At 39.6% G+C, this 24,135-nt stretch overlaps 1 protein-coding gene across 2 annotated transcripts in view; it reads left to right on the forward strand.

Annotated features, from left to right (window-relative positions):
- Positions 1-24,135, forward strand: part of XIRP2 (xin actin binding repeat containing 2) — a 353,649-nt gene that overhangs the window by 323,939 nt on the left and 5,575 nt on the right. Inside the window, exons 6-10 of one of the 2 annotated variants that reach the window (XM_072751844.1) lie at positions 7,633-7,743; positions 8,121-8,193; positions 9,116-9,246; positions 9,884-19,364; positions 21,311-21,428. In XM_072751844.1, coding sequence (XP_072607945.1) covers positions 7,633-7,743; positions 8,121-8,193; positions 9,116-9,246; positions 9,884-19,364; positions 21,311-21,428 — 9,914 coding nt within the window. Of the gene's footprint in view, positions 1-7,632; positions 7,744-8,120; positions 8,194-9,115; positions 9,247-9,883; positions 19,365-21,294; positions 21,429-24,135 lie in introns of both variants that reach the window. The other variant, XM_072751843.1, reaches the window with a different exon arrangement.

Below are 24,135 nucleotides of genomic sequence, written 5' to 3' on the forward strand. Positions count from 1 at the left end.
GGGCGGGAGAGGATAAGACATGAACACATTGAAGGACTGAGTAACTTGCCCAAAGAAAGTGAGCAGAAGTGATCCTAACTCAAGTGGATGACTGGAGTTTGTGCCTTATATATTTTTTTTTATTCAGCTGATAGTCATCAAGCACCCACCAGATGTCAGGCACAAAAATTCAATGATGAGTATGTTATTTTGCCCTCAAGGAGCTCACTATATCAGAGAAATAGACATATAACAAATAATTAAAGTACAATTATTCTATGATAGAAAATATAAATGAGGTTTGTTGGCACACAAGTTAGTGCTAAACTTTACTCTGAATGAAAGATGGTCAAGGAAGACATATGAGAGCAGAGAATGCTGAGCTAAGATTTGAAATAATTTTTCATGAATTTAGAATTGCATTCTAGGCAAAAGGAACGCCTTATACAAAAGATAAAATAGTATATTTGTGAATATAGTGAGGCACAACTGAGGCATGAAGCTGGAGATGTAGGCAAAGCCCTGATAATAAGAAAGTTCTATATGTTAAAGAACTGTTATTTTATTCTAAGGCAATCAGGAGCCACTGTAGAAACTTAACAGAGGAAGATGAATAGATCTGCAGGAAAGATTTTTCTGGTCGTATTGAAATAAAGGGGGTCAAGTTTAGATGGAAGAAGAAAAGTTAGGAGACTACTGAAATAGATTAAATACATATGGGCTTACATGGGTCAGAAGTTTAGTGTAAGGAGGGCATTGACTTGAGAGATAATTAAACATAGAATTGTCAGGGCTTATAAATCTAGTGGATATTGGTGAGGGAAGGGTGGTAATGAAGACGTAGGATTCTTCTGTTTCTCTATTTTGGTTTGCATTAATTAACATAAGATACATGTAGCCTCTGGCTTTCTTTTTCTTTAAAATATTTTCATTCTTCTTGCAAGCCTTTTATTTATAATATCACTGTTCCTTGAGACTCTAAGTTTTAGCCTCTTTTATTATACTTTTATGTTTGTTTATATCCCCATGCCACTTTGGTTTTAAGATGCTTTATGTCTCTGTTGGATTGAAATATTGCATACATATGTCAATCTTTAAGATGCATCTACATAAAACTTCTAGAGGGCATCCTTTACTGCAAATTGAATGTTTCTATGTGTCCTGCTTTTTTAGTTTGTCAAATAAATATTGTTATTTATATAACTAATATGTTTGATGGTGCAGTTGAGAGTGCATCTTTTATATGTTCTTTTTATGAATCTTCAGCATTTCTGGACGCAGGGTTATGGCTCTATAAATAAAATTTTGGGGAAAGAAGAGGACAGTCAGAGTTCTAGCCGCTAAAGCTGATGTTTCTTATTCAAAAACCTTTTTGAAGCAAAAAATATTTCCATGTTTAAATTAAATATTTTTTATTAGAAAAGATAAGTTTTGTTCTTTGTAGCTAAATGTGACCAAAGCATAATTATTTTCAGTGAAAAAAAGTTTAAATTAATTGAATGATAATATTTCTCCCAGATATTTATGTAGTGAAGCTACATAAAATTCATGTACCTGTATTTATTACAAATCTTGCCTTAAGAGAATTTCAAGCTGAACTTTTTTCTTCCATTAAATATATATGTATATAATTTTATATATTGCACAGATACAGAGATAGACAGATGGATAGATAGATGATTGATAGGCATTTAAGTGGACTGAGATATAATTATAGAAACTTTTGTTAAAACAACAGGGACATGCCTAACACAATGTGATGGAGATGGTTGGTATTCAGGAGCTGTTGGTTGAATAAATGCATAGGTGAATCTATATAAGATCACTCATGTTTAGGGATGCAATGATTTCAAAGGAAAATGTCACTACCTTGCCTTTTAAAATGTTGTTCAATGTTTTGCATCATCAGTCTCTTTGGATCCGACAATCCAACTAGTACGTGCTCATAGCTTTACTATTGAGCTGAATAAAATTGGAGGCTTCATTTCCGAGTATAGTGAGTTATTGCCTTGATTCCTTTCTCCCTTGATATCTTTCCCTATTTGTGTAAACTAAAAGTTAGGATAAAGTATTGTCTTTCATTGTCATCATAAATATATCAATTTAATTTCTTCATGTCATAGTAATTCTGCTCAATGCATTCTGCTGTTTCTAGATGATGCTTGACAACACTTCAATTTCAACTCAATGAATACTAATTCACTTAAAAAAATACAAACTAGTCTGTTTAGCACCATGAAGATCTTTTTTTTTTTTTAAGGTTTTATTTATTTGCTTGAGATAGAGAAAGAGCATGAGCAGAGGGGAGGGGCAGGGGAAGAGGAAGAAGCGGATTTCCCATTGAGTAGGGAACCAGCCTTGGGGCTCCATCCCAGGACCCTGGGATTATGACTTGAGCTAAAGTCAGACACTTAATCAACTGAGACACTCAGGTGCCCCAGCACCATGAAGATCTTTTTATAGAAAGGCTATTGGAAATATATTTTTTTATTTTGAAAGGTTTTTTTTTCCCTTTGTATATATTTGTTGTCTTTGTGCATTTTTTGGTTTCTTGGCTCAGCCTTCTCCTCCCTGTGATGATGCCAATTACTCCTAGCATCACAGCACTGCCCATATTCATCCATAGATGTTCTGCCCCCTTGCAATGTTGTCAAGAGGCCTCTTTCAGAGAACACTTTGTAAAGTGATCAACACATTATTGTTATACACATTATCTTCAATAATTCCACTGACCAATTATGAAATGTTTAGTATCAAAGATTGTTAGCTAAAAGACTAAAAAACAAAACCATAGGATTATGTGGAAACATTTTAGAATTTCAATTTTTAAACTAGATTTAAAATCACAAAATTTTCACCCTCTTGGAAAAAATTTGCCCATGCACTTACTCCTTGATATTTAAGGCTGGGGGTGGGGTGGCGGGGAGGAGTCATCAACTATCTGCCAGGATGCTAAACACTGAGATTTGAGGATGCATGAGTTCAGTTAAAGAGGTTTAAATAAAGATGTGTTCTGACAGGATGGTGATACAACAACAACAACAAAAAGCAGGGAAAGGTAACTTTCTATAGAAAAGTTAGGAAAGGTTTCAATCAGAAAATAACTTTTGAGCCATGACTTAAAAAGTCCATAGTGATGTAAAAAACCTTAACCTGAAGTTTAAACCCTAGGAAAATCAAACTTTATACTGTAAATTATTTTTTTAAATGTTTAAAAAATAAGGAAAACCAATGGCAAAACAAACATGTTTGAATTTGAATATAACCAAATCTAGAGAAACACAATATATTAACCAGAAATCATTGTTCATCACTTAAAAGAAAGAACTTATTTTTTCAAACTTTGAATCTGCTGACAGTTTTGCTAACATAAATAGCACATTTTTGGTATTATTTATGTCTGTTTGACAAAGAAGCAAATAGCATCATAACTATTTCTAGTTTTATTAAAAATGAGATTAGTGATAGGTAAAACAGCTGAATTATTGGCATTGAGCATGAACTGTTTTTCCACTCTAGTGAAACAGTTATCATGTACTATTCTACTATTTTATGACATTTTTTTCCTATTGGGTATACTTCTAAGAGTCACACTAATAGTGGGTCACCATAAAAAAGTTGGTCCTATTCTTTCATTACTCATTGTGCTAGAATAAGTTTGAATTTTTATCGGTAGAAATATACAATGCCTTCTCCTATAATGATAATAACAATGGCAAATTGGGTAAGTAGAATGTGAAGTCTTTCCTGTGCTGGAGAAATCTCCTTAGAAGTATATATCAAGGATAGATTGCCTAATTTATGCACTGACATCAGATTGGTGAGAGCTATACAAACATCGTATTACTTTTAATCGTGCCACATTCTTTCCTTTAGATTCCAATATTAGAGCACACATATCATCTGTTTTTCCTTTTATAAATGGATGAATGAGATAAAAAAAAAAGTTTAAGTGTGATTTAATGACTTACCCAAGATTATGACATACCTAATAGAGGAGAAAGTTAGTACAAAGTCCCTGTTTCTGACTCCTGGTTGATGCAACTTGTGAACGAAACTGCATTTTGACTCTTGCAGCCAGAACTATATATGAATTTAATATTCAAGAACCAATTTTATTAATTGTTTTGAGTGAATTTATGGATGGTGTTCTTGCCAGAATTCTTTATTACATTTTATTCGTATAATTTGATTTCTCCTAAGCATTATCCTGATCCATCCTTTTACCTATCCCTGTACTTTGTAGACACCAATAATTGAGAAGAATGAAAGTCTGATTTAAAATCCAAACAAAACTAGTTGCAAAATATGAAACACAATAATGACAGAAATAAAATCTTGGCATATTTTAAGACAGATTTTATATAAATTACAGCAACCTGGGGGCAGTAAAATTGATGCATTGACACTTACATACCAAAATAATGTAGCAATTACAGTTCTATTTAGTAGTAGCACATAAGTAGAAACTTACAACTCTAAACGAAATTTATGTACCCTCGTACTGTTTATGCTGTGTCATCTCCTACAAGAAAATATATTTAGATCCGACAGGCATGGATTGTTTTTACTCAAGTAGATACATATTCAGTATAGTGTGCCCAGAAAATGATAACTTTCAAAATATGTCAAAAATACATTTACTTAATGTTTGTTACTCCCAATGTTTGCATTTGTCTTTCTCAACATACAGATTCAAATCACTAACTCTGTTCTTTCAGCCTGATGGTTAGCAGCATGTATAAGAAACCAAAATTTCTATAGGCAGGTTTTTTAAAACATGTCCACTTATTTGTTACTTATTTGTGAATGATGGGAACAGTGACCGACTGAAAAGTATGTGTCCCAACTAAAAAGTTTGGTCACTACTTTGTTCCGGCAAGCAACTCACATGTTGGAATATGAACCCAGTGTGGTCAAATCTTCCAAGTTTACAAAAGCAGGGAGGAATTTTGATTTTTGTAGGTATTAATTAGTTCCAAATTTAAAAACACCAACTGAGCCAAATAAGCATGTGTCTGCACCATAGCTTGTCACATGGAATTCTAAGTAGAGGTATGATTCCATGGTAATGATCGTGGTACCCTTCAATAAGGATCTTGGTAAAGTGGGATAGGTTCACACTGTCCTTAGCTCTTTCATTGTTTGTTTAATCAGTATCATAAGAAAGTATCATATCAGAAAATATTTCCATCATATCTTTATAGATGGAAAAACTGTCACAGTTGTAAACAGTTGTCACGGAAAGAGTTGTTATTTGTGCTCATGCTTTTTCTCTATTTGTAGTCTTCAGTGATTGTTATTGTTCCCTACAGCCTAATGTTACTGATATCCTCAAATAAAACTTGATTATGTAACGCTTCCTATTAAATCAGATTTTGATTATTTGAACTTAAAGGAAAGGATATGGATTATTTATTTTCTATACTCCCTCTTGAGAAAGTAAAGTCCATGGCTGGCTCGCTCATTGTTCCATCCCATTTCTAGGACCTTCCCTGGCAAATAGAAGATCAAATGAAAATCATTTTTAATGGAAGTTTGCTATTTTAGTCATCCACTCATTAAGTAAACTTTTTCTTAGCACAAATCGTGTGTCAAGCATCTTATTAAGTATTATTTTATATATCTGGATTATTAACTCAGTCTAGAAAACCATTCTGCTTCAGAGAAAAAGATTATACTGGTCTTCAGTTTAATGAGATACAATCTACATTTTTTTCAGCTTGGTTAAGGTATAGTTAACATTATAAAATATTTAAAATATATATCATGATGATTTGATATGTGTATACATTGTAAAAGGATATCTGGGTAACTAATACATCCAATAAAATATAATCTACATTCTAAAGTATAAACATACATTTTGCCTTCAATTCTCTGTAGAACTTTTAGGAAGATGTCAACTTTTCTTCTTAATTCTCCTTCCTAGAAAAGTATAAGATCAGACCATACTGTATATCTATCTCTAAGTAGATGTCTACTGCCTCTTGGTTAATCAGAAGTTTTACCCTGTATACCAAATAACCTTAGGAGGAAAAAGCCACACACTACAAGTCCACTAGCAAAAAAAACAAAAACAAAAAAACAAGTCAAGGTCTCAATTAATTTTAAACTTTCAAATAGTCAAACTCTTAAATAGTCAAACTATTTAACTTTCTGTAAAACAGAAACAGTGCTCCTATTTGATGAATAATAATGGATCTTTGTTCACCTGACTATTCTCTACAAAGACAAATTTTTTAAAAATCAGATCTCAAAAATAGTGTTTGATGGTCAAGTAGATATCAAGATAAAAGTGAACTCCCAACTTCAAACGACTTCAAATTCATGTGTTCTTAAAGAGTAATCTCTTCACATCCTCAGTTTTTGATGTTAAGATTTTTAGTAATATGCCAACTGACTCATCATATCAACCAACCAACCAATCAATCATATATTTGTATCAGATCACATCCTATAGGAAGAGCAGGACTGGATCACCAAAATAAACAGGGTCTTCAAAGCATTCAGTTCAGCCAGGGTCACCTAAATCAATTAACCAAAATCAAAAGTAGCCCCATGTGTGGAGAGAGAGAGATACACACTAACATAATATGGTCTTATATTGGTTACACTTAATGGTTATAGTCTTCATTTGTTTTGTTTTGGTTTAATTTTGTTTTAAAGATTTTATTTATTTTATTTGAGAGAGGGGGAGAGAGAGAGAGAGAGAGAGAGCGCGCACCGGCAGAGGGAGTGGCAGGCAGAAGGAGAAGGAGGCAGAGGGAGAAGCAGGCTTCCCACAGAATGATGAGCCAGTTGTGAAGCTTGATCCCAGGACCCTGGGATCATGACCTGAACTGAAGGCAGATGCTTAACCAACTGAGCCATCCAGGCTCCCCTATAGTCTTCATTTGAACTCTGGATGTGTTATCAAACTAGGTGGCCAACTTGAAGACTGGAATGTCTTTCTATAACATGAAAAGTTGGCTTATAAACAACAAAATATATTTCTTTTTCATCAAGACTTACATTTTCCTTTTGATGTTCATCTTTCTCATATTGTAGCTTACTAAGGGTAATAGATTGAATAATAGCTCCTGAAGATATCTATGTCCTAATTCCCAGAATCTGTGAGTATGTAAGTTACATGGCGAAGGAGAATTAAGATTGCAAATAGTATTGTAGCTACTAATCAGCTGACCTTCTGACAGGGAATCCTGGATTATCCAGATTGGTCTGATGTAATCACAAGCTTCCTTATAAATGGAGCAGGGAATTGGAAGAGAGAATCAGAGATGGCAGTGTGAGAAAACTTCAGCTTGATAGAAGAGTGCGGCCATGAGCCAAGGAAAATGGGCAGTCTCTAGAATTGCAAAAGGCAAGGGAATAGATTCTCCCCTAGAGGCTGCAGAAAGATTACATACCTTCTAATACCTGTCAACACCCTCAGTCAGGGTTTCTGACCTACAGAACTGTAAACTATTAAGTTTGTGCAGTTACAAGCCACTAAGTTTGTGATAATTTGTTATAGCGGCCAAGAAAACTAATACACTGAGAAACTTTAACTTTTTTCAGAAGTCTCTGTCACTAAGATTGCATTAATAAAACAGTTAAAATTTTCAGACTTTTCTTAAAACATTGTATATTTCTTCATTCATTTATTTTCAGGAGGTAATCCACAGCAGTCAGGTCGACATTTCCAGAAGCAGCCAGGAAATGGAAAGAATTGAACAAGAAGCTTCCAAAGCACACAAAAGTGATGTTCTTGGAACAGAAATGGTAACTACTTAAAAAGACAATACTTTCCAAACAGTTTACAGAGCTGTGTGGAAATTCTGACCTCATTGTAAGCAAATGCTTTAAATGTCCTTTATGTGTTTACTATCAATACATATCAGTGTCTATTTCCTCACTTTGGAACTGATGTTCTTTGAAAAATAAGATGAGCACCATAAAAATATGAGTGCATTTTAGATGTTAATTCATATATATTCTGTTATAGCGTGAGCCCATGCATTAAAATAAGGGATAGAAGTTCAATTAGCATCTCTTAGTGTTTGTTGGAGTCCTGAATGAAAATCATTGTGAAATGAAAAATATATGTATAATACTAAAATAACTGACTTCTTAAAGACAACTGTTTGTTTAAAACATAGGCCTCTCATCTTGAAAAACACACTGAGGAAAGAAGCCAAGCTTCTCAGTTCCATCAGTATGTTCAAGAAACAGGTGAGAATCTGTTATTATTTGACCCCAATATACCTTTTTCTTGCTGATATATCTGTGTTTGAATGGAAGCCTTCCAAAGCACAATCCCTCCCACTAAGTAAATTTAGTAACTGTGACTCATGGTCCCAAAGGGAACAGAGTAGTATTTCTATATATAATTACGTTCTGTGTGTGGTAATGGATGCAATAAGCTTCTAAAATAGTTCACTGCCCATCAGCCTTATGAATTCATCCTAAAAGCCTAGAAGGTGATACACCAGCCACCTCTGAATTGCTTTTTGCCGTAGGGACCTAGAATAAAACTTAATGTTTAACAAGCTCTCTGAGAACAGAAATGTTTCCTAGATTGTATTTCTTTTAATAACAGATTTAAACATTTCTATACACAGTTTTCAACCTAAAGATATGAGATTAAACTACAGACAAATCTGTGAGAGTTTGCATAAGACCCATACAGGTTGTCTTGACTATAAAAGGGGAATGAGAAGCTTTGTTGCCTTGAAGAGCTAAAAGAGAAGATTTAAGCCAATTGCGACCCTATCATTACTTGACCCTATCTGTATTTTGGTTTTCTTTTGGTTTTCCTAAAGGAAGTAGGTCTTCCTTTTCTGTTCTTCTGCTGTTCCTTTCTTGTTTTATAACTTTTATTTTTCCTAAGCATGAAAATAAAACATGCTTGTGGAAAACTTGGGAAATATATACAATTAAACAACAATCCCATCACTATGACCCCCCATGGTTCTTCCAATATTTCTTGACATATACTAACTTACATAACGAAAGAGTGTCATATATATACATTTGTACCTTGAACCTTTTTATTTAACATATATTGTGAGAAGTTTCCCATAGCATTAGTTTCCTTCTCAAGCATCATGGTTATTCGTTACATAACATCCCTGGTATTCTTTTCTGTTTGCAGTCATTGATACAGCTGAGGATGAAGAAATCCCGAAGGTTTCAGCTAAGTTTTTAAAAGAGCAGTTTGAAAAGTCTGCCCAGGAAAAGGTCCTTTATTCTGACAAAGAGATGACCCCAGCCAAGCAGATTAAAGTAAGACAATTTCTCTACATAGAAACATTTTAAGTGAAAAGCCAGATATAAATGCGTAGCATTTTCAAATTATTGAATGTTTGATGTGGTTTTCCAACTAAATCCTGAGCCAGTACTTTTCTGTTCCATAAGGAGGATATTATTCTACATGAGAAAAGCAGTGGAGTTAGAACTTTTCTCATAAGAAAAAAATGAAAAAATTATATGTGCTCTAAAGTTTAATAGCTAGCATTAGATAAAATAATAAAGTCAATTTTAAATGTCAGATACTCTGCTTAAAATTCCAAGGAAAACAAAACAACCCTCAAAAGTACTTTAAGACTTTTATTGCTTCCCTCTAGATTACTCAGCATAGCATATTAAGTAAAGGAGGAAGAACAATCAAGATTATGTGAAAATGTTAAAGTACTGAGCTGTTGATGTATTGAATGGGGAATATAACTCTGAAAGTGCAATGAATTATAAGAAAGATAGTAACAAACACTAAATATTGCTCCCAGATAGGTCTCTCAAAGGAGTCTATTACCTGTTATTTCCAAAGGAGATGTCATAGCAGGTGGACAGGTGAGGGGCAGCACCTAGGAAGTCTTCACCACTATACCCGTTTTTATAAGCTTTGACTTTCTTTCCCTTAAAGATCATAAGTGAATATGAAGAGACTTTAAAACCATCATCAGTTGTGAGTACCTCTTCCACTTCCTGCACATCGACCAGCCAGAGGAAGGAAACATCAAGCACAAAACATAGTGACCACAGTGCCTCTTCCTCAACTCTGGTACAAGTTAATGCGACTCCTATGGGAAAGACAGAAGAATTTCCTCCTCCCCCACCTGATATATTTCAAACTCCAGTAGATGTGACAGCATTTTCCCAGTCCCCTGAATTCCCCAACCCTCCTAGAATACCACTAGTACCGAAAGAATTATATTCTAAGCAAAGAAATCTGTATGAATTAAACCGTTTATATAAACACATGCATCCTGAGTTAAGAAAAAACTTAGAAAAAGATTATATCAGTGAGGTTTCTGAAATTGTCTCTAGCCAAGTGAACTCAGGGAGCTCAGTTTCAGCAGATGTGCAACAAGCCCGGTATGTTTTTGAAAATACAAATGACAGTTCTCAAAAAACTCTGAACTCAGAAAGAGAACACTTGGAGTGGGATGAAATTCTGAAGGGGGAGGTGCAGTCCATGAGATGGATCTTTGAGAATCAGCCTTTAGATTCCATCAACAATGGCTCTCCAGATGAAGATAACATCAATAAGGGCATTGCTGGTCAAGAAATTATTGCTGGTGGTGATGTGAAATATACCACGTGGATGTTTGAAACTCAGCCCATAGATACTCTGGGGGATCATTCTTCTGGCACTGAAGAAAATGCTGAGAAAATTCCTGAGCTAGCCAGAGGAGATGTCCGCACTGCCCGGTGGATGTTTGAGACAAAGCCATTAGACTCAATGAATAAAATGCATCAAGAAGAATCAATGGTAACTGCCACAAAGGACATAACTGGTGGGGATGTCAAGACTGTGAGATATATGTTTGAAACTCAACATCTGGATCAGCTTGGACAGCTTCATTCAGTGGATGAAGTTCACCTACTGCAACTCAGGTCTGAGCTCAAAGAAATTAAGGGAAATGTTAAGAGAAGTATAAAATGTTTTGAAACTCAACCATTATATGTTATTAGAGATGGCTTAGGTCAAATGCTAGAAATTAAAACTGTTCACAGAGAAGATGTTGAAAAGGGAGATGTAAGAACAGCACGTTGGATGTTTGAAACACAACCCTTGGACACAATTAACAAGGATATCACAGAAATTAAAGTTGTCCGAGGAATATCCATGGAAGAAAATGTCAAAGGTGGGGTGAGTAGGGCAAAGTGGTTATTTGAAACTCAACCTTTGGAAAAAATCAAAGAAGAGTCAGAAGAGGTCATCATTGAAAAGGAAACAATCATAGGTACAGATGTCTCCAGAAAGTGTTGGATGTTTGAAACGCAGCCATTAGACATTCTAAAAGATGTTCCTGATGCAGAGCCTCTAAGATCTGAAGAGATAATAGGGGGTGATGTACAAACTACTAAGCATCTATTTGAAACACTTCCGATAGAGGCTTTAAAAGATAGTCCTGATGTAGGAAAACTTCAAAAAATCACTGCCTCTGAGGAAGAAAAGGGAGATGTTAGACACCAAAAATGGATTTTCGAAACCCAACCTCTGGAAGACATTAGAGAAGATAAAAAAGAGTACATACGAACAGTGAAACTTGAAGAAGTTGACAGAGGAAATGTAAAGAATTTCACACATATCTTTGAATCAAACAATTTAATTAAGTTCGATGCATCACATAAAATAGAGGTGGAAGGAGTCACAAGAGGGGCTGTAGAGTTAAACAAATCACTTTTTGAAACAACACCACTTTATGCCATTCAAGATCACCTTGGAAAATATCATCAAGTCAAGACAGTGCAGCAAGAAGAAATCCTAAGAGGTGATGTAAGAAGTTGTAGGTGGCTTTTTGAAACAAGGCCCATTGACCAGTTTGATGAAAGCATTCATAAATTCCAGATAATCAGAGGAATATCTGCTCAAGAAATACAGACCGGAAATGTGAAATCTGCTAAATGGCTATTTGAAACCCAACCTCTTGATTCGATTAAATATTTTAGTAATATGGAAGAAGTAGAAAGTAAAGAACAAGTGACAGATATTGTTAAAGGGGATGTCAAAACTTGCAGGTGGCTTTTTGAAACCCAACCAATGGAGTCTCTTTATGAAAAAGTTTCATTAACGACTGGCAGTGAAGAAATTCACAAGGGAGATGTCAAAGCCTGTACCTGGCTCTTTGAAACTAAGCCACTTGATACCATAAAGGATGACTCTGAAGCAACCACCAAATTGCAAACTGTAAAACAGGAGGAGATCCAAGGTGGGGATGTTCGTACGGCATGTTTTCTTTTTGAGACAGAAAATTTGGACAGCATACAAGGAGAGGAAGGAAAAGAAATCAAGGCCGTGGAAATGGATATCCAAGCTGGAGATGTCTCCAGCATGAGGCATAAATTTGAAAACCAACCTTTAGATTCCATAAGTTCCAGTTCAGAGGAAGTTTTGAAAAAGATCAAAGCCCTAAAGACTGAAGATATTCAGAAAGGCAATGTTTTAAATTGTAGGTGGCTTTTTGAAAACCAACCAATTGATATGATAAAAGAGAACCACGAAGGTGACAAATTAGTTAAGACAGTGACAGACGTACAAGGTGGGGATGTAAGAAAGGGGTGCTTTATTTTTGAGACTTTTTCTTTAGATGAGATTAAAGAAGAATCTGACTGTATCAGCACCAAGAAAACAATTACTGAAGAAGTAATGAAGGGTGACGTAAAAAGCTACAGAATGCTCTTTGAAACCCAGCCACTCTATGCAATTCAAGATCGAGAAGGGTATTATCATGAAGTGACAACAGTTAAAAAAGAAGAGGTGATTCATGGAGATGTACGAGGAACGAGGTGGCTTTTTGAAACAAAACCACTAGACTCAATTAATCGGTCAGAGACTGTATATGTTATTAAATCTGTCACACAAGAAGACATTCAGAAGGGAGATGTTAGTTCTGTCAGATACAGATTTGAAACCCAGCCACTGGATCAGATTTCAGAAGAATCACGTGATGCTGTGCCCACTGTGGACTATATTCAAGGTGGGGATGTAAAGGCAGGTAGACAATTTTTTGAGTCTGAAAACAGTGGTAAGAATACTTATGTAAGAACAGTAAGTGTCAGTGAAATACAAAAGGGCAACGTTAAAACATCCACTTGGCTATTTGAAACCCACACCATAGATGAGCTGAGAGGAGAAGGGTCAGAATATGAAAATATCAAAACAGTTACCCAGGAAGATATGCAGAAAGGTGATGTTAAGCAGGCGGTATGGCTTTTTGAAAATCAAACTTTGGATTCTATTAGGGAAGCCGAGGAAAGCACCACAAAAGTCATCAAGGAGGAAATCCCTCCTTCTGATGTCAAGACAACTACATGGCTCTTTGAAACCACACCCCTTCATGAATTCAATGAAAGTAGAGTAGAGAAGGTAGAAATTATTGGCAAGAGCATTAAGGAAACATTAGAAGAACTCTACTCTCAAAAAGTCATTGAGGCTCCTGGAATCATCATTGAAGCTGGTGAAGTTGGGGATGTTCGAATGGCAAAATACAAGTTAATGAATCAAGCATCTCCTGAGATACAGAAAGAAGAAATTATCAGGGTTGATCTCAGAAATATAATAATGAATCTACTTTCAAAAAGAGACTGCACAAGAAGGGAGATTTGGGTTAGTGAAGAAGAGAAGGGCAACGTGAATTTGACCAAAACTCAATTATTAAACCGATCAACAGAATTTCATGCTGAAAAAGAAGAAATAGTGAGTGGTGATGTCCAACAAGCAATAAAAAACCTGTTCTCTGAGGACAGGTCTGTAAAGAAAGGCATCTTAATTCAGGAAGATGAAAGAGGAGATGTTAATATGACTATCTATTGTCTTCTTCATGAAAACACTGGTGACACAATTAAGCGTGAAGAAGTAATAGGGGGTGACGTAAAACGTACCATTCACAATTTGCTGTCTTCCATATCGAACAATAAGATATCCGAAAGGGTGAAAATCGATGCTTCTGAGAGGGGAAATGTTCAGTTTTTCACAACATGCATAGAGACTGGAGCTTTGGATTATCTTAAACAACTCCAGGAAGGGTCAAATGAAACACTGACAGCTAGGAAACAAGAAGGAGAGGAAGAAATAATTGGTGGCGATGTGGAGGGCACAAAACTCTTACTAAAGAAAAGGCAGTCTCAGGTGGGACGTACTGTTAACGAGGCTGACATCATCCCAGGAGATGTGCAGAACACAGTTAAGGTTTTTATGACAGAGCCTCAAACTACATTTTGCAAGACACCCAAAGAAGAAATTATCAAAGGTGATTTGCAATCAACCCTAAATTCCCTCAGCCAGGCCATAAATCAGAAAACAGTGGCTAAAACAGAAGAAACTATAAAAGGTGACATGCTGACCACACTCAAGTCACTTAGGGAATCAAGCCACCAGTGGAGAGAATCTAAACAGCCCAATGCCATCCCTGGTGACATCGAGAAAGCTATTGAGTGCCTTGAAAAGACTGCAAGCACAAGAACGGAAATTCTGAAAAAGGAGCTTATCCGAGATGACCTTGAAATATCATTAAGGAATCTGAAAGAAGCCCAGAGAGCTTTCAAAGAGGTGGAGAAAAAAGGTGTAATGAAAGAAGATGTGAAAAGTGTGATGGGAGGATCTTCAGAAGAGCAGAAAATGATTCATCAGCTGGCTGTCCAGAGGGACACAAAAAGTGTTCTTCAGCCAAGACCAGGACCATTTGAGCCAGTGGCCAGGTGGCAAGGGGGAGCAGATCAAACCACAGGCAAATCCTGTCACGGGAATTTAATAGAAGAAAGAACTGAAGTCACTCTTCCAAAGGCCCCCAAAGGCACTGTAAAGATTGTCATAGATCGTGAACAAAACAATGATGCTCTTGAGAAAAGCCTTAGAAGACTATCTAATTCACACCACAACGCTATTAAAAATGTGTTGGAATCGGGGGACAAAATGGGTGTCCGGATTGATACCACAACAGAGCAGCATCGTAGTGATGAGCATATGAGCAGACAGTTGACCTCAACTGTGTCAGCTAAGGAATATCTAAAAACTGAGGAATCAGAGACTGTGAGAGAACAGAAGGATGCTGTCTTTCACTCTACTCAATCTATCGACAGAAGAGTGGGAAGGCAACAGACTCAAACTTGCAAAGCGAGGAATGACCACCAGAAGACTGAGTCTTTCTCTGTAAAGAGTCCTAAAAGTACCCCAAACCTGAAAATACCAACAGATACACAAAGCCCTAGACCCATTCCAACACAGGGGCCAGTCAAGAAGACAGTTGGGAAGACTTATGAAGTTTCAGAGGACTTCCAGAAGCAAACCTTGTTAAAGCAAGAAATACAATGTTCTCATAAAGATATGAAGAAAAAGAACATGAACCCTCAACCGACTCTGCCTATGGAGCAAGACACAGCAAATACAACAGAAGTGAAAATCTCCCCCAAAAGCCACAGTAAATTTAAAGCAACTGACAAAAAGCAGGCTGACGTTCATCTGAGGAGCCAGGACTTTCTCATGAAGACAAATACTTCCGCAGACTTAAAAATGGCCATGGAAAGGTCCTTGAACTCAACCAACTGTAACCCTGAAAATAATGTAGAGGAAAGTGAGTGCTCTCTTCCACCTCCGTCTCCACCTCCTCCTCCACCTTCTAATGCATCATCCGAAATTGAATTTCCTCTTCCTCCTCCACCTCCTTTAATGATGCTGCCTGAAAAAAATGTTTTTCCTTCATCGCTGTCCCCAGAGATGATAAAGGCTGAATTTGAAAGTTTCCCAGGCCTCCCTCTTCCTCCACCACCAGAAGATGAGAAGTCTGAAAGAGATTGTCTATCAGTGTTTCCAACACCTCTTCCCCCTCCAACTCCATCTCGTAAACCAGCACATCTCCTTTCCTCCTCTGTTCAAGAAAAGCACACTGGGACCTTCATACAACATTCCCAGGAAGAAGCCTTCAGTTTGCAGCAAACTCATTCTCAGGCTAAAGTCCTGAAAGGAAAATCAGGAGTACTTTTGCCACCTCCCACACTCCCCAAACCCAAATTTCCCAAACAGAGAGAAGACAAAAAGAATCACAGTTCCCCAGTTGAACTGGAAAATTTCCTGCCAGATGTGGAATGTAAAATTACTCCCTCAACGGATCAGAAAAGAGTAGTAATGGTGACTAGCAGTGAACACACTGAGGTGAAACAGAGCACATCTAGAAGAAGTCTTGATGAAAGAAAACAATTATCTATGGACTCTATGAGGTCTCTCTCACAGACAGTTCCAGAAACTTCACTACCCAGGGAAAAAACAGTGGCGCCTCTTCTAAAATCTCATTCATTCTCAGCAGGTTCAGGACCACAAAGTCCAAAACCTTATATGAGAAAATTTAAGACCCCTTTAATGATTGCTGAGGAAAAGTACAGACAACAAAGAGAAGAGCTCGAAAGACAGAAACATGAGAGTTCTTGCTACCACACAGTCAACACAGAAAGCGCAAATCAAAACAGGTCAGTGCTGCAGAAAACAGAGGAGGAGGCTCCCCTACCTGGAAAGGAGTCAGGGGTCACTTTGGTTCAACCAAACCCAAACCCTCAAAGTCATTCTCAAGTGCCAGGAGTGTGTACTGATGTCCAGCTTTCTACCACAGCACCAGTGACAGCCCCCGCCAAGGGGCTCCAACATGTTTCAGCAGCCTCAGAAGACAAGGCTGTGATGAAAGCGGAAGTCCTACGGAGCTCCCGGGACAGTACCCAGCAAACACAACACGAGTGTCTGGAGGAGCAGCTGCCCTTGCCCCCAAGAAAACCAGTGTCTCCAAGTTTCAAAGTCAAAACGATCAAGCTTCCAACTGCAGATCACAAATGCAATGAAACGGACCGCACGGATGAAAGCTGTAAAAAGCAACCCGACTGTGACGATCAAGCCGGTAGCAAGGAACAATACCAGAAAACCGAGAAAACTGAAGCGAGCACCGAATACAGTCATAAGCAATCGGCAGCTGGAAAATATTATCAACTGCCCAAGAAGGAGAGAAGAGTGACAATAACATTGCCTACAGACCCCCCAGGGAAAAGCCATGAAAGTAAACTGCGAATCGTTCCTGAGAAGCAAAGAGAATTTAGAGAATCTACGAGTGGGAAGCCTCCAGGAAGTGAAAGAACAGACCAGGAACCAGCAGCGATGGGTCCAGAGGAAGAGAGACCAAGGGTTGAAAGAAAACAAGGACATTTGAATAAATCAGCACAGAAGGTAGTCAAGCAAAAGGTCACTGATGTACATCTTGATTCACAAACGTGGAATTTTCAGCAAACACAGACTTCTGAAAGTCAAGTGGAACGTAAAACAGCGCCTCAGCCCTCTAATAATCTGCAAGAAGAAAAATGTCTTGAGGTCAAGAGCATACAACAAAAACAAGTCTTTTCTCTTAGTAAAGATTCAAAGCAAGAGATCACAGCCAACAAGTCTTTATTTTCCTCCGCGAAAGAATCCCAGCAGGATGATGGAAAACGTGCTATCAATGTACTGGAATCCTTGAGAAAACGTGAAGAACTGCGACAGATTTTGTCTCGGGTACAACAGTTGGAGGCGGAGCCTGGTAAAGGTGGCCTTGAAGCCTTTCAGACGCTGTTAAAGGTCATGCCAGGGTGGCTCCTAAGTGAAGAAAAGAGGCGGTGTGGCGTTTGCATTGCTGCGGAGAACAATCTAGAAAAAATCAGGGAAGAAGTAAGGCATATTAAAACTCAAGTGGAGGGTATGCTCGTGTCCTGTGAGAGCACCATCCAGGGGGCCATGGTGTCCTCCAGGGCAGAGGAGCAGGGGAGCCAACCCCCGGGCCTTCGGGGTACGTCGTCGTGGAGAGACGCGGCTGCAGCTCAGCCCCACGTGCCCGCAGCTGAGTCCCACGTGCCTGCAGTTGAGTCCCACGTGCCTGCAGTTGAGTCCCACGTGCCCGCAGCTCAGCTCCACGTGCCCGCAGTTGAGTCCCACGTGCCCGCAGCTGAGTCCCACGTGCCCGCAGCTGAGTCCCACGTGCCCGCAGCTCAGCTCCACGTGCCCGCAGCTGAGTCCCACGTGCCCGCAGCTGAGTCCCACGTGCCCGCAGCTCAGCTCCACGTGCCCGCAGCTGAGTCCCACGTGCCCGCAGCTCAGCCCCACGTGCCCGCAGCTCAGCTCCACGTGCCCGCAGCTCAGCTCCACGTGCCCGCAGCTGAGTCCCACGTGCCCGCAGCTCAGCCCCACGTGCCCGCAGCTGAGTCCCACGTGCCTGCAGCTCAGCCCCACGTGCCCGCGCATCCCGACGGCCCAGCAGACCACGGCCGGGGCCCCGCGGGCTCCCTGAAGACTCGCCCTAGGTCCCCAGCTTTCATAACCATCGAGTCCAGCGCCCGGCGCCCGCGCAGCCCCCCCGGGGACCAGCTGCCCCGGGGCCCTAAGGCGCACGGCTCGGCCGAGCCCCCCGCGCCAGGTGCAGCCAGCGCCGCGCCCCCAGCCCCGGCCCCAGCCCCGGCCCCGGCCCCCGGGGGTCACTCGGAGCAGCTGGCCAAGCTCCGAGACGCCACCGCCAGGTTAGCGGCAGGGGCCGCCCCGTGTCCGGCAGCAGCCCCGGCCGCCAGGGCAGAGCGCAGGTCCGAGATCATCCCCTCTCCCGCCTCGCTCCGGCGCCAGATTAAGATAGAGACCCGCGCCAGGGCCTCGGCGCCCAGCATCACCATCCCCATCAGCGTGGCCTTCGGAGGAGCCTCCGCGGGAGCGCAGGGGCAAGTCAGGCGCGGGGAGGACAGGGCCGCCTGCGTCCACCTGGAGGCGGAGGCGCAGTGCGCGGGCCGGGCGTCCGGGCGGCCCGCGGGTGACCTCGGGCGGGAGGCGCACGGGTGGCTCCGGGAGTGGGAGGCTGGCGGGAGACTTGACACAAACGGAGAAGCCGACCACGATATTCAGCAAGAAAGCCTCTCGTTCTGTCAGGAGGAATTTGGATGGACGTCCCTAGAAAATACGAGATTTGCAGGCTTCCCCTGCGGTGGCCCCCGGGAGCTGCAGGGGAGCGGCCCCGCGGCGCGGTCCCCACGGGGGCAGCTCCCCGGGGCGGAGGCGCGCGAGCGGCGGGCGGGCGGGCCGTCGGTGGGGCCGTCGGCGGGGCCGTCGGCGGGGCCGTCCGCGGGACCGTCCGCGGGGCCGTCCGCGGGGCCGTCCGTCGGGCCGTCCGCCTCGCGCAGCCCCGGGGCCGCGGGATGCGGCCTGGACTTCAAGCACGCCCCTCCGACCTATGAGGACGTGCTCGCGGGCCACAGCTTGGATCTCGCCGACTCTCCGAAAGAGCTCAGGAGCAAGTTGCAGAAGGCGTGGCAGGAGAGCGAAGACGTGTTTCAGAGCCTGGGATTTGCAGATGCTGCGGCCACCGCGACCAGAGCCACCTTCCACCTGGCAGAGGCATCTGCATGGAGACGCGGTAACTGAGCCTGCAGGGTGTGCGGACTAACCCGCTTACAGGCCACGGGCCCAGCTGGGGCGACCTGCGGTTGGAGGAGTGTTTGAAAATAACCCAAAGCTAACAGCTTCCCAGGCCCAGGGTGGCCTTCGCTCGACGGCGCTTGCTCCCACCGCTTGCTTTTTACAACAGCGTCTAACGTAGGACTCACCTGCCCTGTGTGAAAATAACAACTGCCCTCCTGTAGGTTATTGAGACCTGTATTTGTCAAGGTAAATAGGACTTTGGGTAAAGAGGCAGAGAGAATAACTGTTCTCGTAATAGTATTAATGATTGTGTGATAACTGTGTATTTATTAAAAGTGGCATGCCCATTATTAAGACTTTTATTAAAAGTTCATGTTTTATCCACTTGCTCAAGACAACATTAGATAATATCTATTGACCTACTATTGACGTATTTTTAACTGACTTAAATTATGTTCGCATTTGAATTCAATACAGCCTGGTAATGATCTAAGGAACAATTTACACCCTTCATATGTGCCTTAATGATTTTTATTGATTGATATCTTTGACAAAAGTACCAGTATGGAATTGGACCATTTGTACATTTAATTATTGTTATTAACCTGGGTGGAGTTAGCATTCTCTAATGCCACTGGTTTTGTTTTTGTTTTTTTTTCCTATAAACTAATTTTATTTTACCTTTCTTAAACTCCAAATGATAGCTTGGTTGGCCTCATTCACAGGTGAACGTGGACAATACATTTTAAAAATCTGATTATATGTTTAGAAGGAGGAAGATTCAAAACACACAAACTTAGTACTTATTTTTTAACATCAGAGAACATTTTATTTCTTTATATTTCCCTACCTTTTATAATTAATGAGGCTTTACTATAAAAGGATTTGACATAATTAATGTGCACCATTAGCATAGTCCATCCTTCTAAACAGATTGAAAGAAATATCAAGCTCGAAAATAAAAACTGCTGAAACTAATAATTATGCCTCTATCATATTTGTAACATATGTATCTAGTTTATCAGATTAATATGATTTCTTAATGTGCTTGCTTCTGGCATAATCAAGCAAAGCTGTCTGATTAATTTCAAATGCTCAGTTTCTGTTAAGATAACTAAAAGCATACAGAAAATGCAGAAACAAAAACCACCCAGTATTTATATTGGAAATATGCGTCCTACTAGAACCAAAAACAAACAAAAAAATACAAAGGAGATCTCTTAGTAGTTCAAATCAAGCATCAGAGGCCTAAAGTACATACTCATTTATAAAAAGAACACTGAGCATATATGCTTTTATACAGAACTAATATGAAAGCTTAATTTGTTAGTGTCGTGGGATTGTGGTAAGGATCAAAATAATGAGGTAAAAATTCTATGTCAGCTTTGAACCACCATCTAAACACTGGTTAGCAATATAACTACTGTGATTTATAGGAGCCTGCATTCACCTGAGCTCAGCAGCATGTGGCTATCGATACTCTAAAGCAAGGGAAGAGGTAGGAAAAGTATAAAAGGCAAACATGAGAGTCCAAAAAAGCCATTTAGACGGAGGAGAAATGGCCTTGAACATCTCAGGATGTATTCAGGAGTCTCACTGTATTAACGTTAAGAAACAATGTCACAGAGTCAACACTAAGTCATCAAGGAAATATTTAAACGAATACAATATCCTCAGCTTTAACAAGTATGTAGATACTCTGAAAAAAATCTCTCCAGAATGCTTTAAAAAATGAAAACGTTGGATATTGATTGTACCAGACCCTCAAACCTGATGGTAGGCTCATGTCCAGAGAAGCAACATTAGGACAATGGTCTTAGAGCTTTTTCTTAACTGCATAGCAGTCTATAGGCTGTTGTTTGTTTGGGTTTTACAATGGGATTGAAGATAGTATCATATTAACTTCTGCAAATTTTTATTTTTAGAAGCTGCTACCCCAAGACAAGGAAATATGTATACTTTGTCAAAAGACTGTTTATCCAATGGAGTGCCTAGTAGCAGACAAGCAGAGTTTTCATAAATCCTGCTTCCGATGCCACCACTGCAACAGTAAACTGAGGTAAAATGTTTTGTGGGCTGTGACACAAATATTGGAGGATATTGTACAAGTACACATACATGTACAAAAGAAGCTATGGATTTTTCTAGATCTTGTTGCCATGAGTTTAAAACAACTATAAAAGGGGATGTGGTCAGGTTCTGTTATGTTTTTCTCAGGATAGTCATGACCTTTTTCCTTTTGAAATATTGCTTTCCTGATCAAATCCAGAAAGTTCCCTTTTGTCCAAACCTGGAGATCACAGAGATAAGAAAAATCAAGAAGTGCTATGCAAGTCAGGGTTTTTAAGTTCTTACTTTATCTAAAGTCTAGATTCTATTTTTGACCTTACTTGAAGTAAGCCCAATGTGGGACTTAGACTCAAAACCCTGAAGAAAAAAAAAAAACCAAAACCTGAGATCAAGAACTGCACACTCTACAGACCGAGCCAGCCAGGCACCCCTAAAATCTAAATTTTTAGATCAGGATTCAGTAAACTTTTGCTGTAAAGGGCCAGATAGTAAACCTTTTCAACTTTATAAGCCATACTGTTTGTCACTAGTCAGCTTCTAGTTGAGTGTAAAAGCATCCACAGATAACTAAACAAACAAGTGTGGCTGTAAACGGAGAGGCCCAAGTGTATTCCAATAAAACTTCACATACAAAATCAGATGGTGGGCTGGAGTTTACCTAGGTTTGGGTGTTTCATCTAAGTAAAAATCATAATAATTGTAGAGTATTGTCAGTGTCAGGTAAGATATACTGTTTCCCTCCCCTTCTAGTGCAACAGAAGCACCATATCAACACAGTTACAAATGAATTTTAATGAGTGTGGCATTTGGTGTAGCTATAATCTGAGATGCTGAAATTGTAATTATTTTTGCTAAATCTAGTGTGTATCAGATTATATCTTTCCTGGCTTTGATAGACAATGTCAAACACCCCTTGTTGCAACATTTTTTTCCTTTGGTTTCCATGACACCAGAGTATAATGGTTTCCTGCTACCTTCTGGGTGTTCCTTCTCAGACTCCTATGTGGGTGATTCTTTCTCTGTCCATCATTGAAATGTTCCCTAGAATTCTGTTATGGACGTCTATTTTCATCACTGTTTGTATTCTTTATATATATGGTTTAATCGCATCCACTCCCATGATGGAGTGGATCATTATCTATGAGGAATAACTCTGAAATCTGTTCAGTAGCCCAGTTCTGTCCTCTTTCAGATGCTTATATCTCAATTATTAATATTTATCTCCAATTATATTTCTCATAAGTACACCAAATTCAATATGTCCCATTATCTTCTCTCTACCAAAATTCCTTCCTTGACTTCATGATCTGTATGATACTCTCTCAATAAAAGACATTAGCATTAGCTCAATGACTGAACATGAAGTTACCTTTGGCTCTTTCCTCTTCTTCATTCCCTATGCCCAAGCAATGACCATGTCCCATAATGGAGGTCCCATAAAAGCCTCTTGAACTGTATGCTTTTTTCCATCCCCACAGACCAGGTACCCACCAAGTGTCCTCCTATCTGCACTAATGCAATAGTATTTCTAGCAAGTTAGTCTCCCTGCTTCCACCACCTCTTACCTCCATCACCACTAAAACAACTTGCCCCAATGCCATGTTCCATGATGTAGTGAAAATGATATTTCTAAAATGTAAATCTGAGGTCATTTCCTTGTTTGAGACATATGGTTTCCTCTATCAAAGTCATATTAGCATCTTACTATGAATTAACAGGCAATTTAGAATCTTGTCCAGCTCCTTTCCCAACACTTCTTCCTCCCATTACATGTTAGTTTTCATGAAGACTTCACTTCTTTCAGTTGCACAAAATCATTATCTTTCTCATATCTAACTGGTCCCAAGTGTCATTTCCGCACCTTATAGGAGTTTTCCCCAGGCCTCTCCACCAGACTAATGTGCCAGTATTCTTCAGACCTCAACTGAGACTTCATGTCTATCAAGAAACCTGTGTTGAGCCCCACATATGGATCCGGCGTCCCTCCTGTGTGCTCCCAGAGCATCCCCTGTGCTTGCCTCATACTTAACACTGTCTAATGTAATTGTTTTCCAGCTGTAGGAAATGTGTTAATGTTTGACTGTCAATACCTAGTAAAGCCTGACGTTTAGTAAGGACTCGAAAATATTTAACGACTGATATTTTTTAAAAATCATTGTACCAAAAGCCACAACTATAGAAAAACAAAATAGCAACTGTATGGCTTAATGAATGATTATGAAGTGAACACGTTGTAACCAGTACCAAGTTCAAGAAGTAAACATTGCCAGCCCTTTCAGAAGCTCCTTCCATGTGCCCAAACTCCAGTTATCTCTCTCTCTGAGTAAACAGCATTCTTTTTCATCATTCCTTCCTTGCATTTTTATAGTTTTTTTTTTAAATCCAAATATGCTCTCCTAGATACTATAGTTTTGCTCAGTTTTTTCAACTTTAACATCTCTTTTAAATCTATAGAGTTTCTGTCCATTTCCTTCATTCCTTGCAATTTATTTGTGAAGAGCCCAAGATATCTGACGTGTAGAATTTTCCAGAGTCTGGATTTGCTGATTGCACACTAGTCGTGCAGTTCACATACTCCTTTTCTCCCCTGCATTTCCGACTGTCAGCTGAACCTAGAAAGTAGTGTAAACTAAGATTTGATACCTTTTGCAAGAACATAGGGAATGTTGGCAAGAAGAGAATAAGCACATAGTGTC

This window comes from Vulpes vulpes, chromosome 3, assembly GCF_048418805.1.
Source record: "Vulpes vulpes isolate BD-2025 chromosome 3, VulVul3, whole genome shotgun sequence".
NCBI lineage: Eukaryota > Metazoa > Chordata > Mammalia > Carnivora > Canidae > Vulpes > Vulpes vulpes.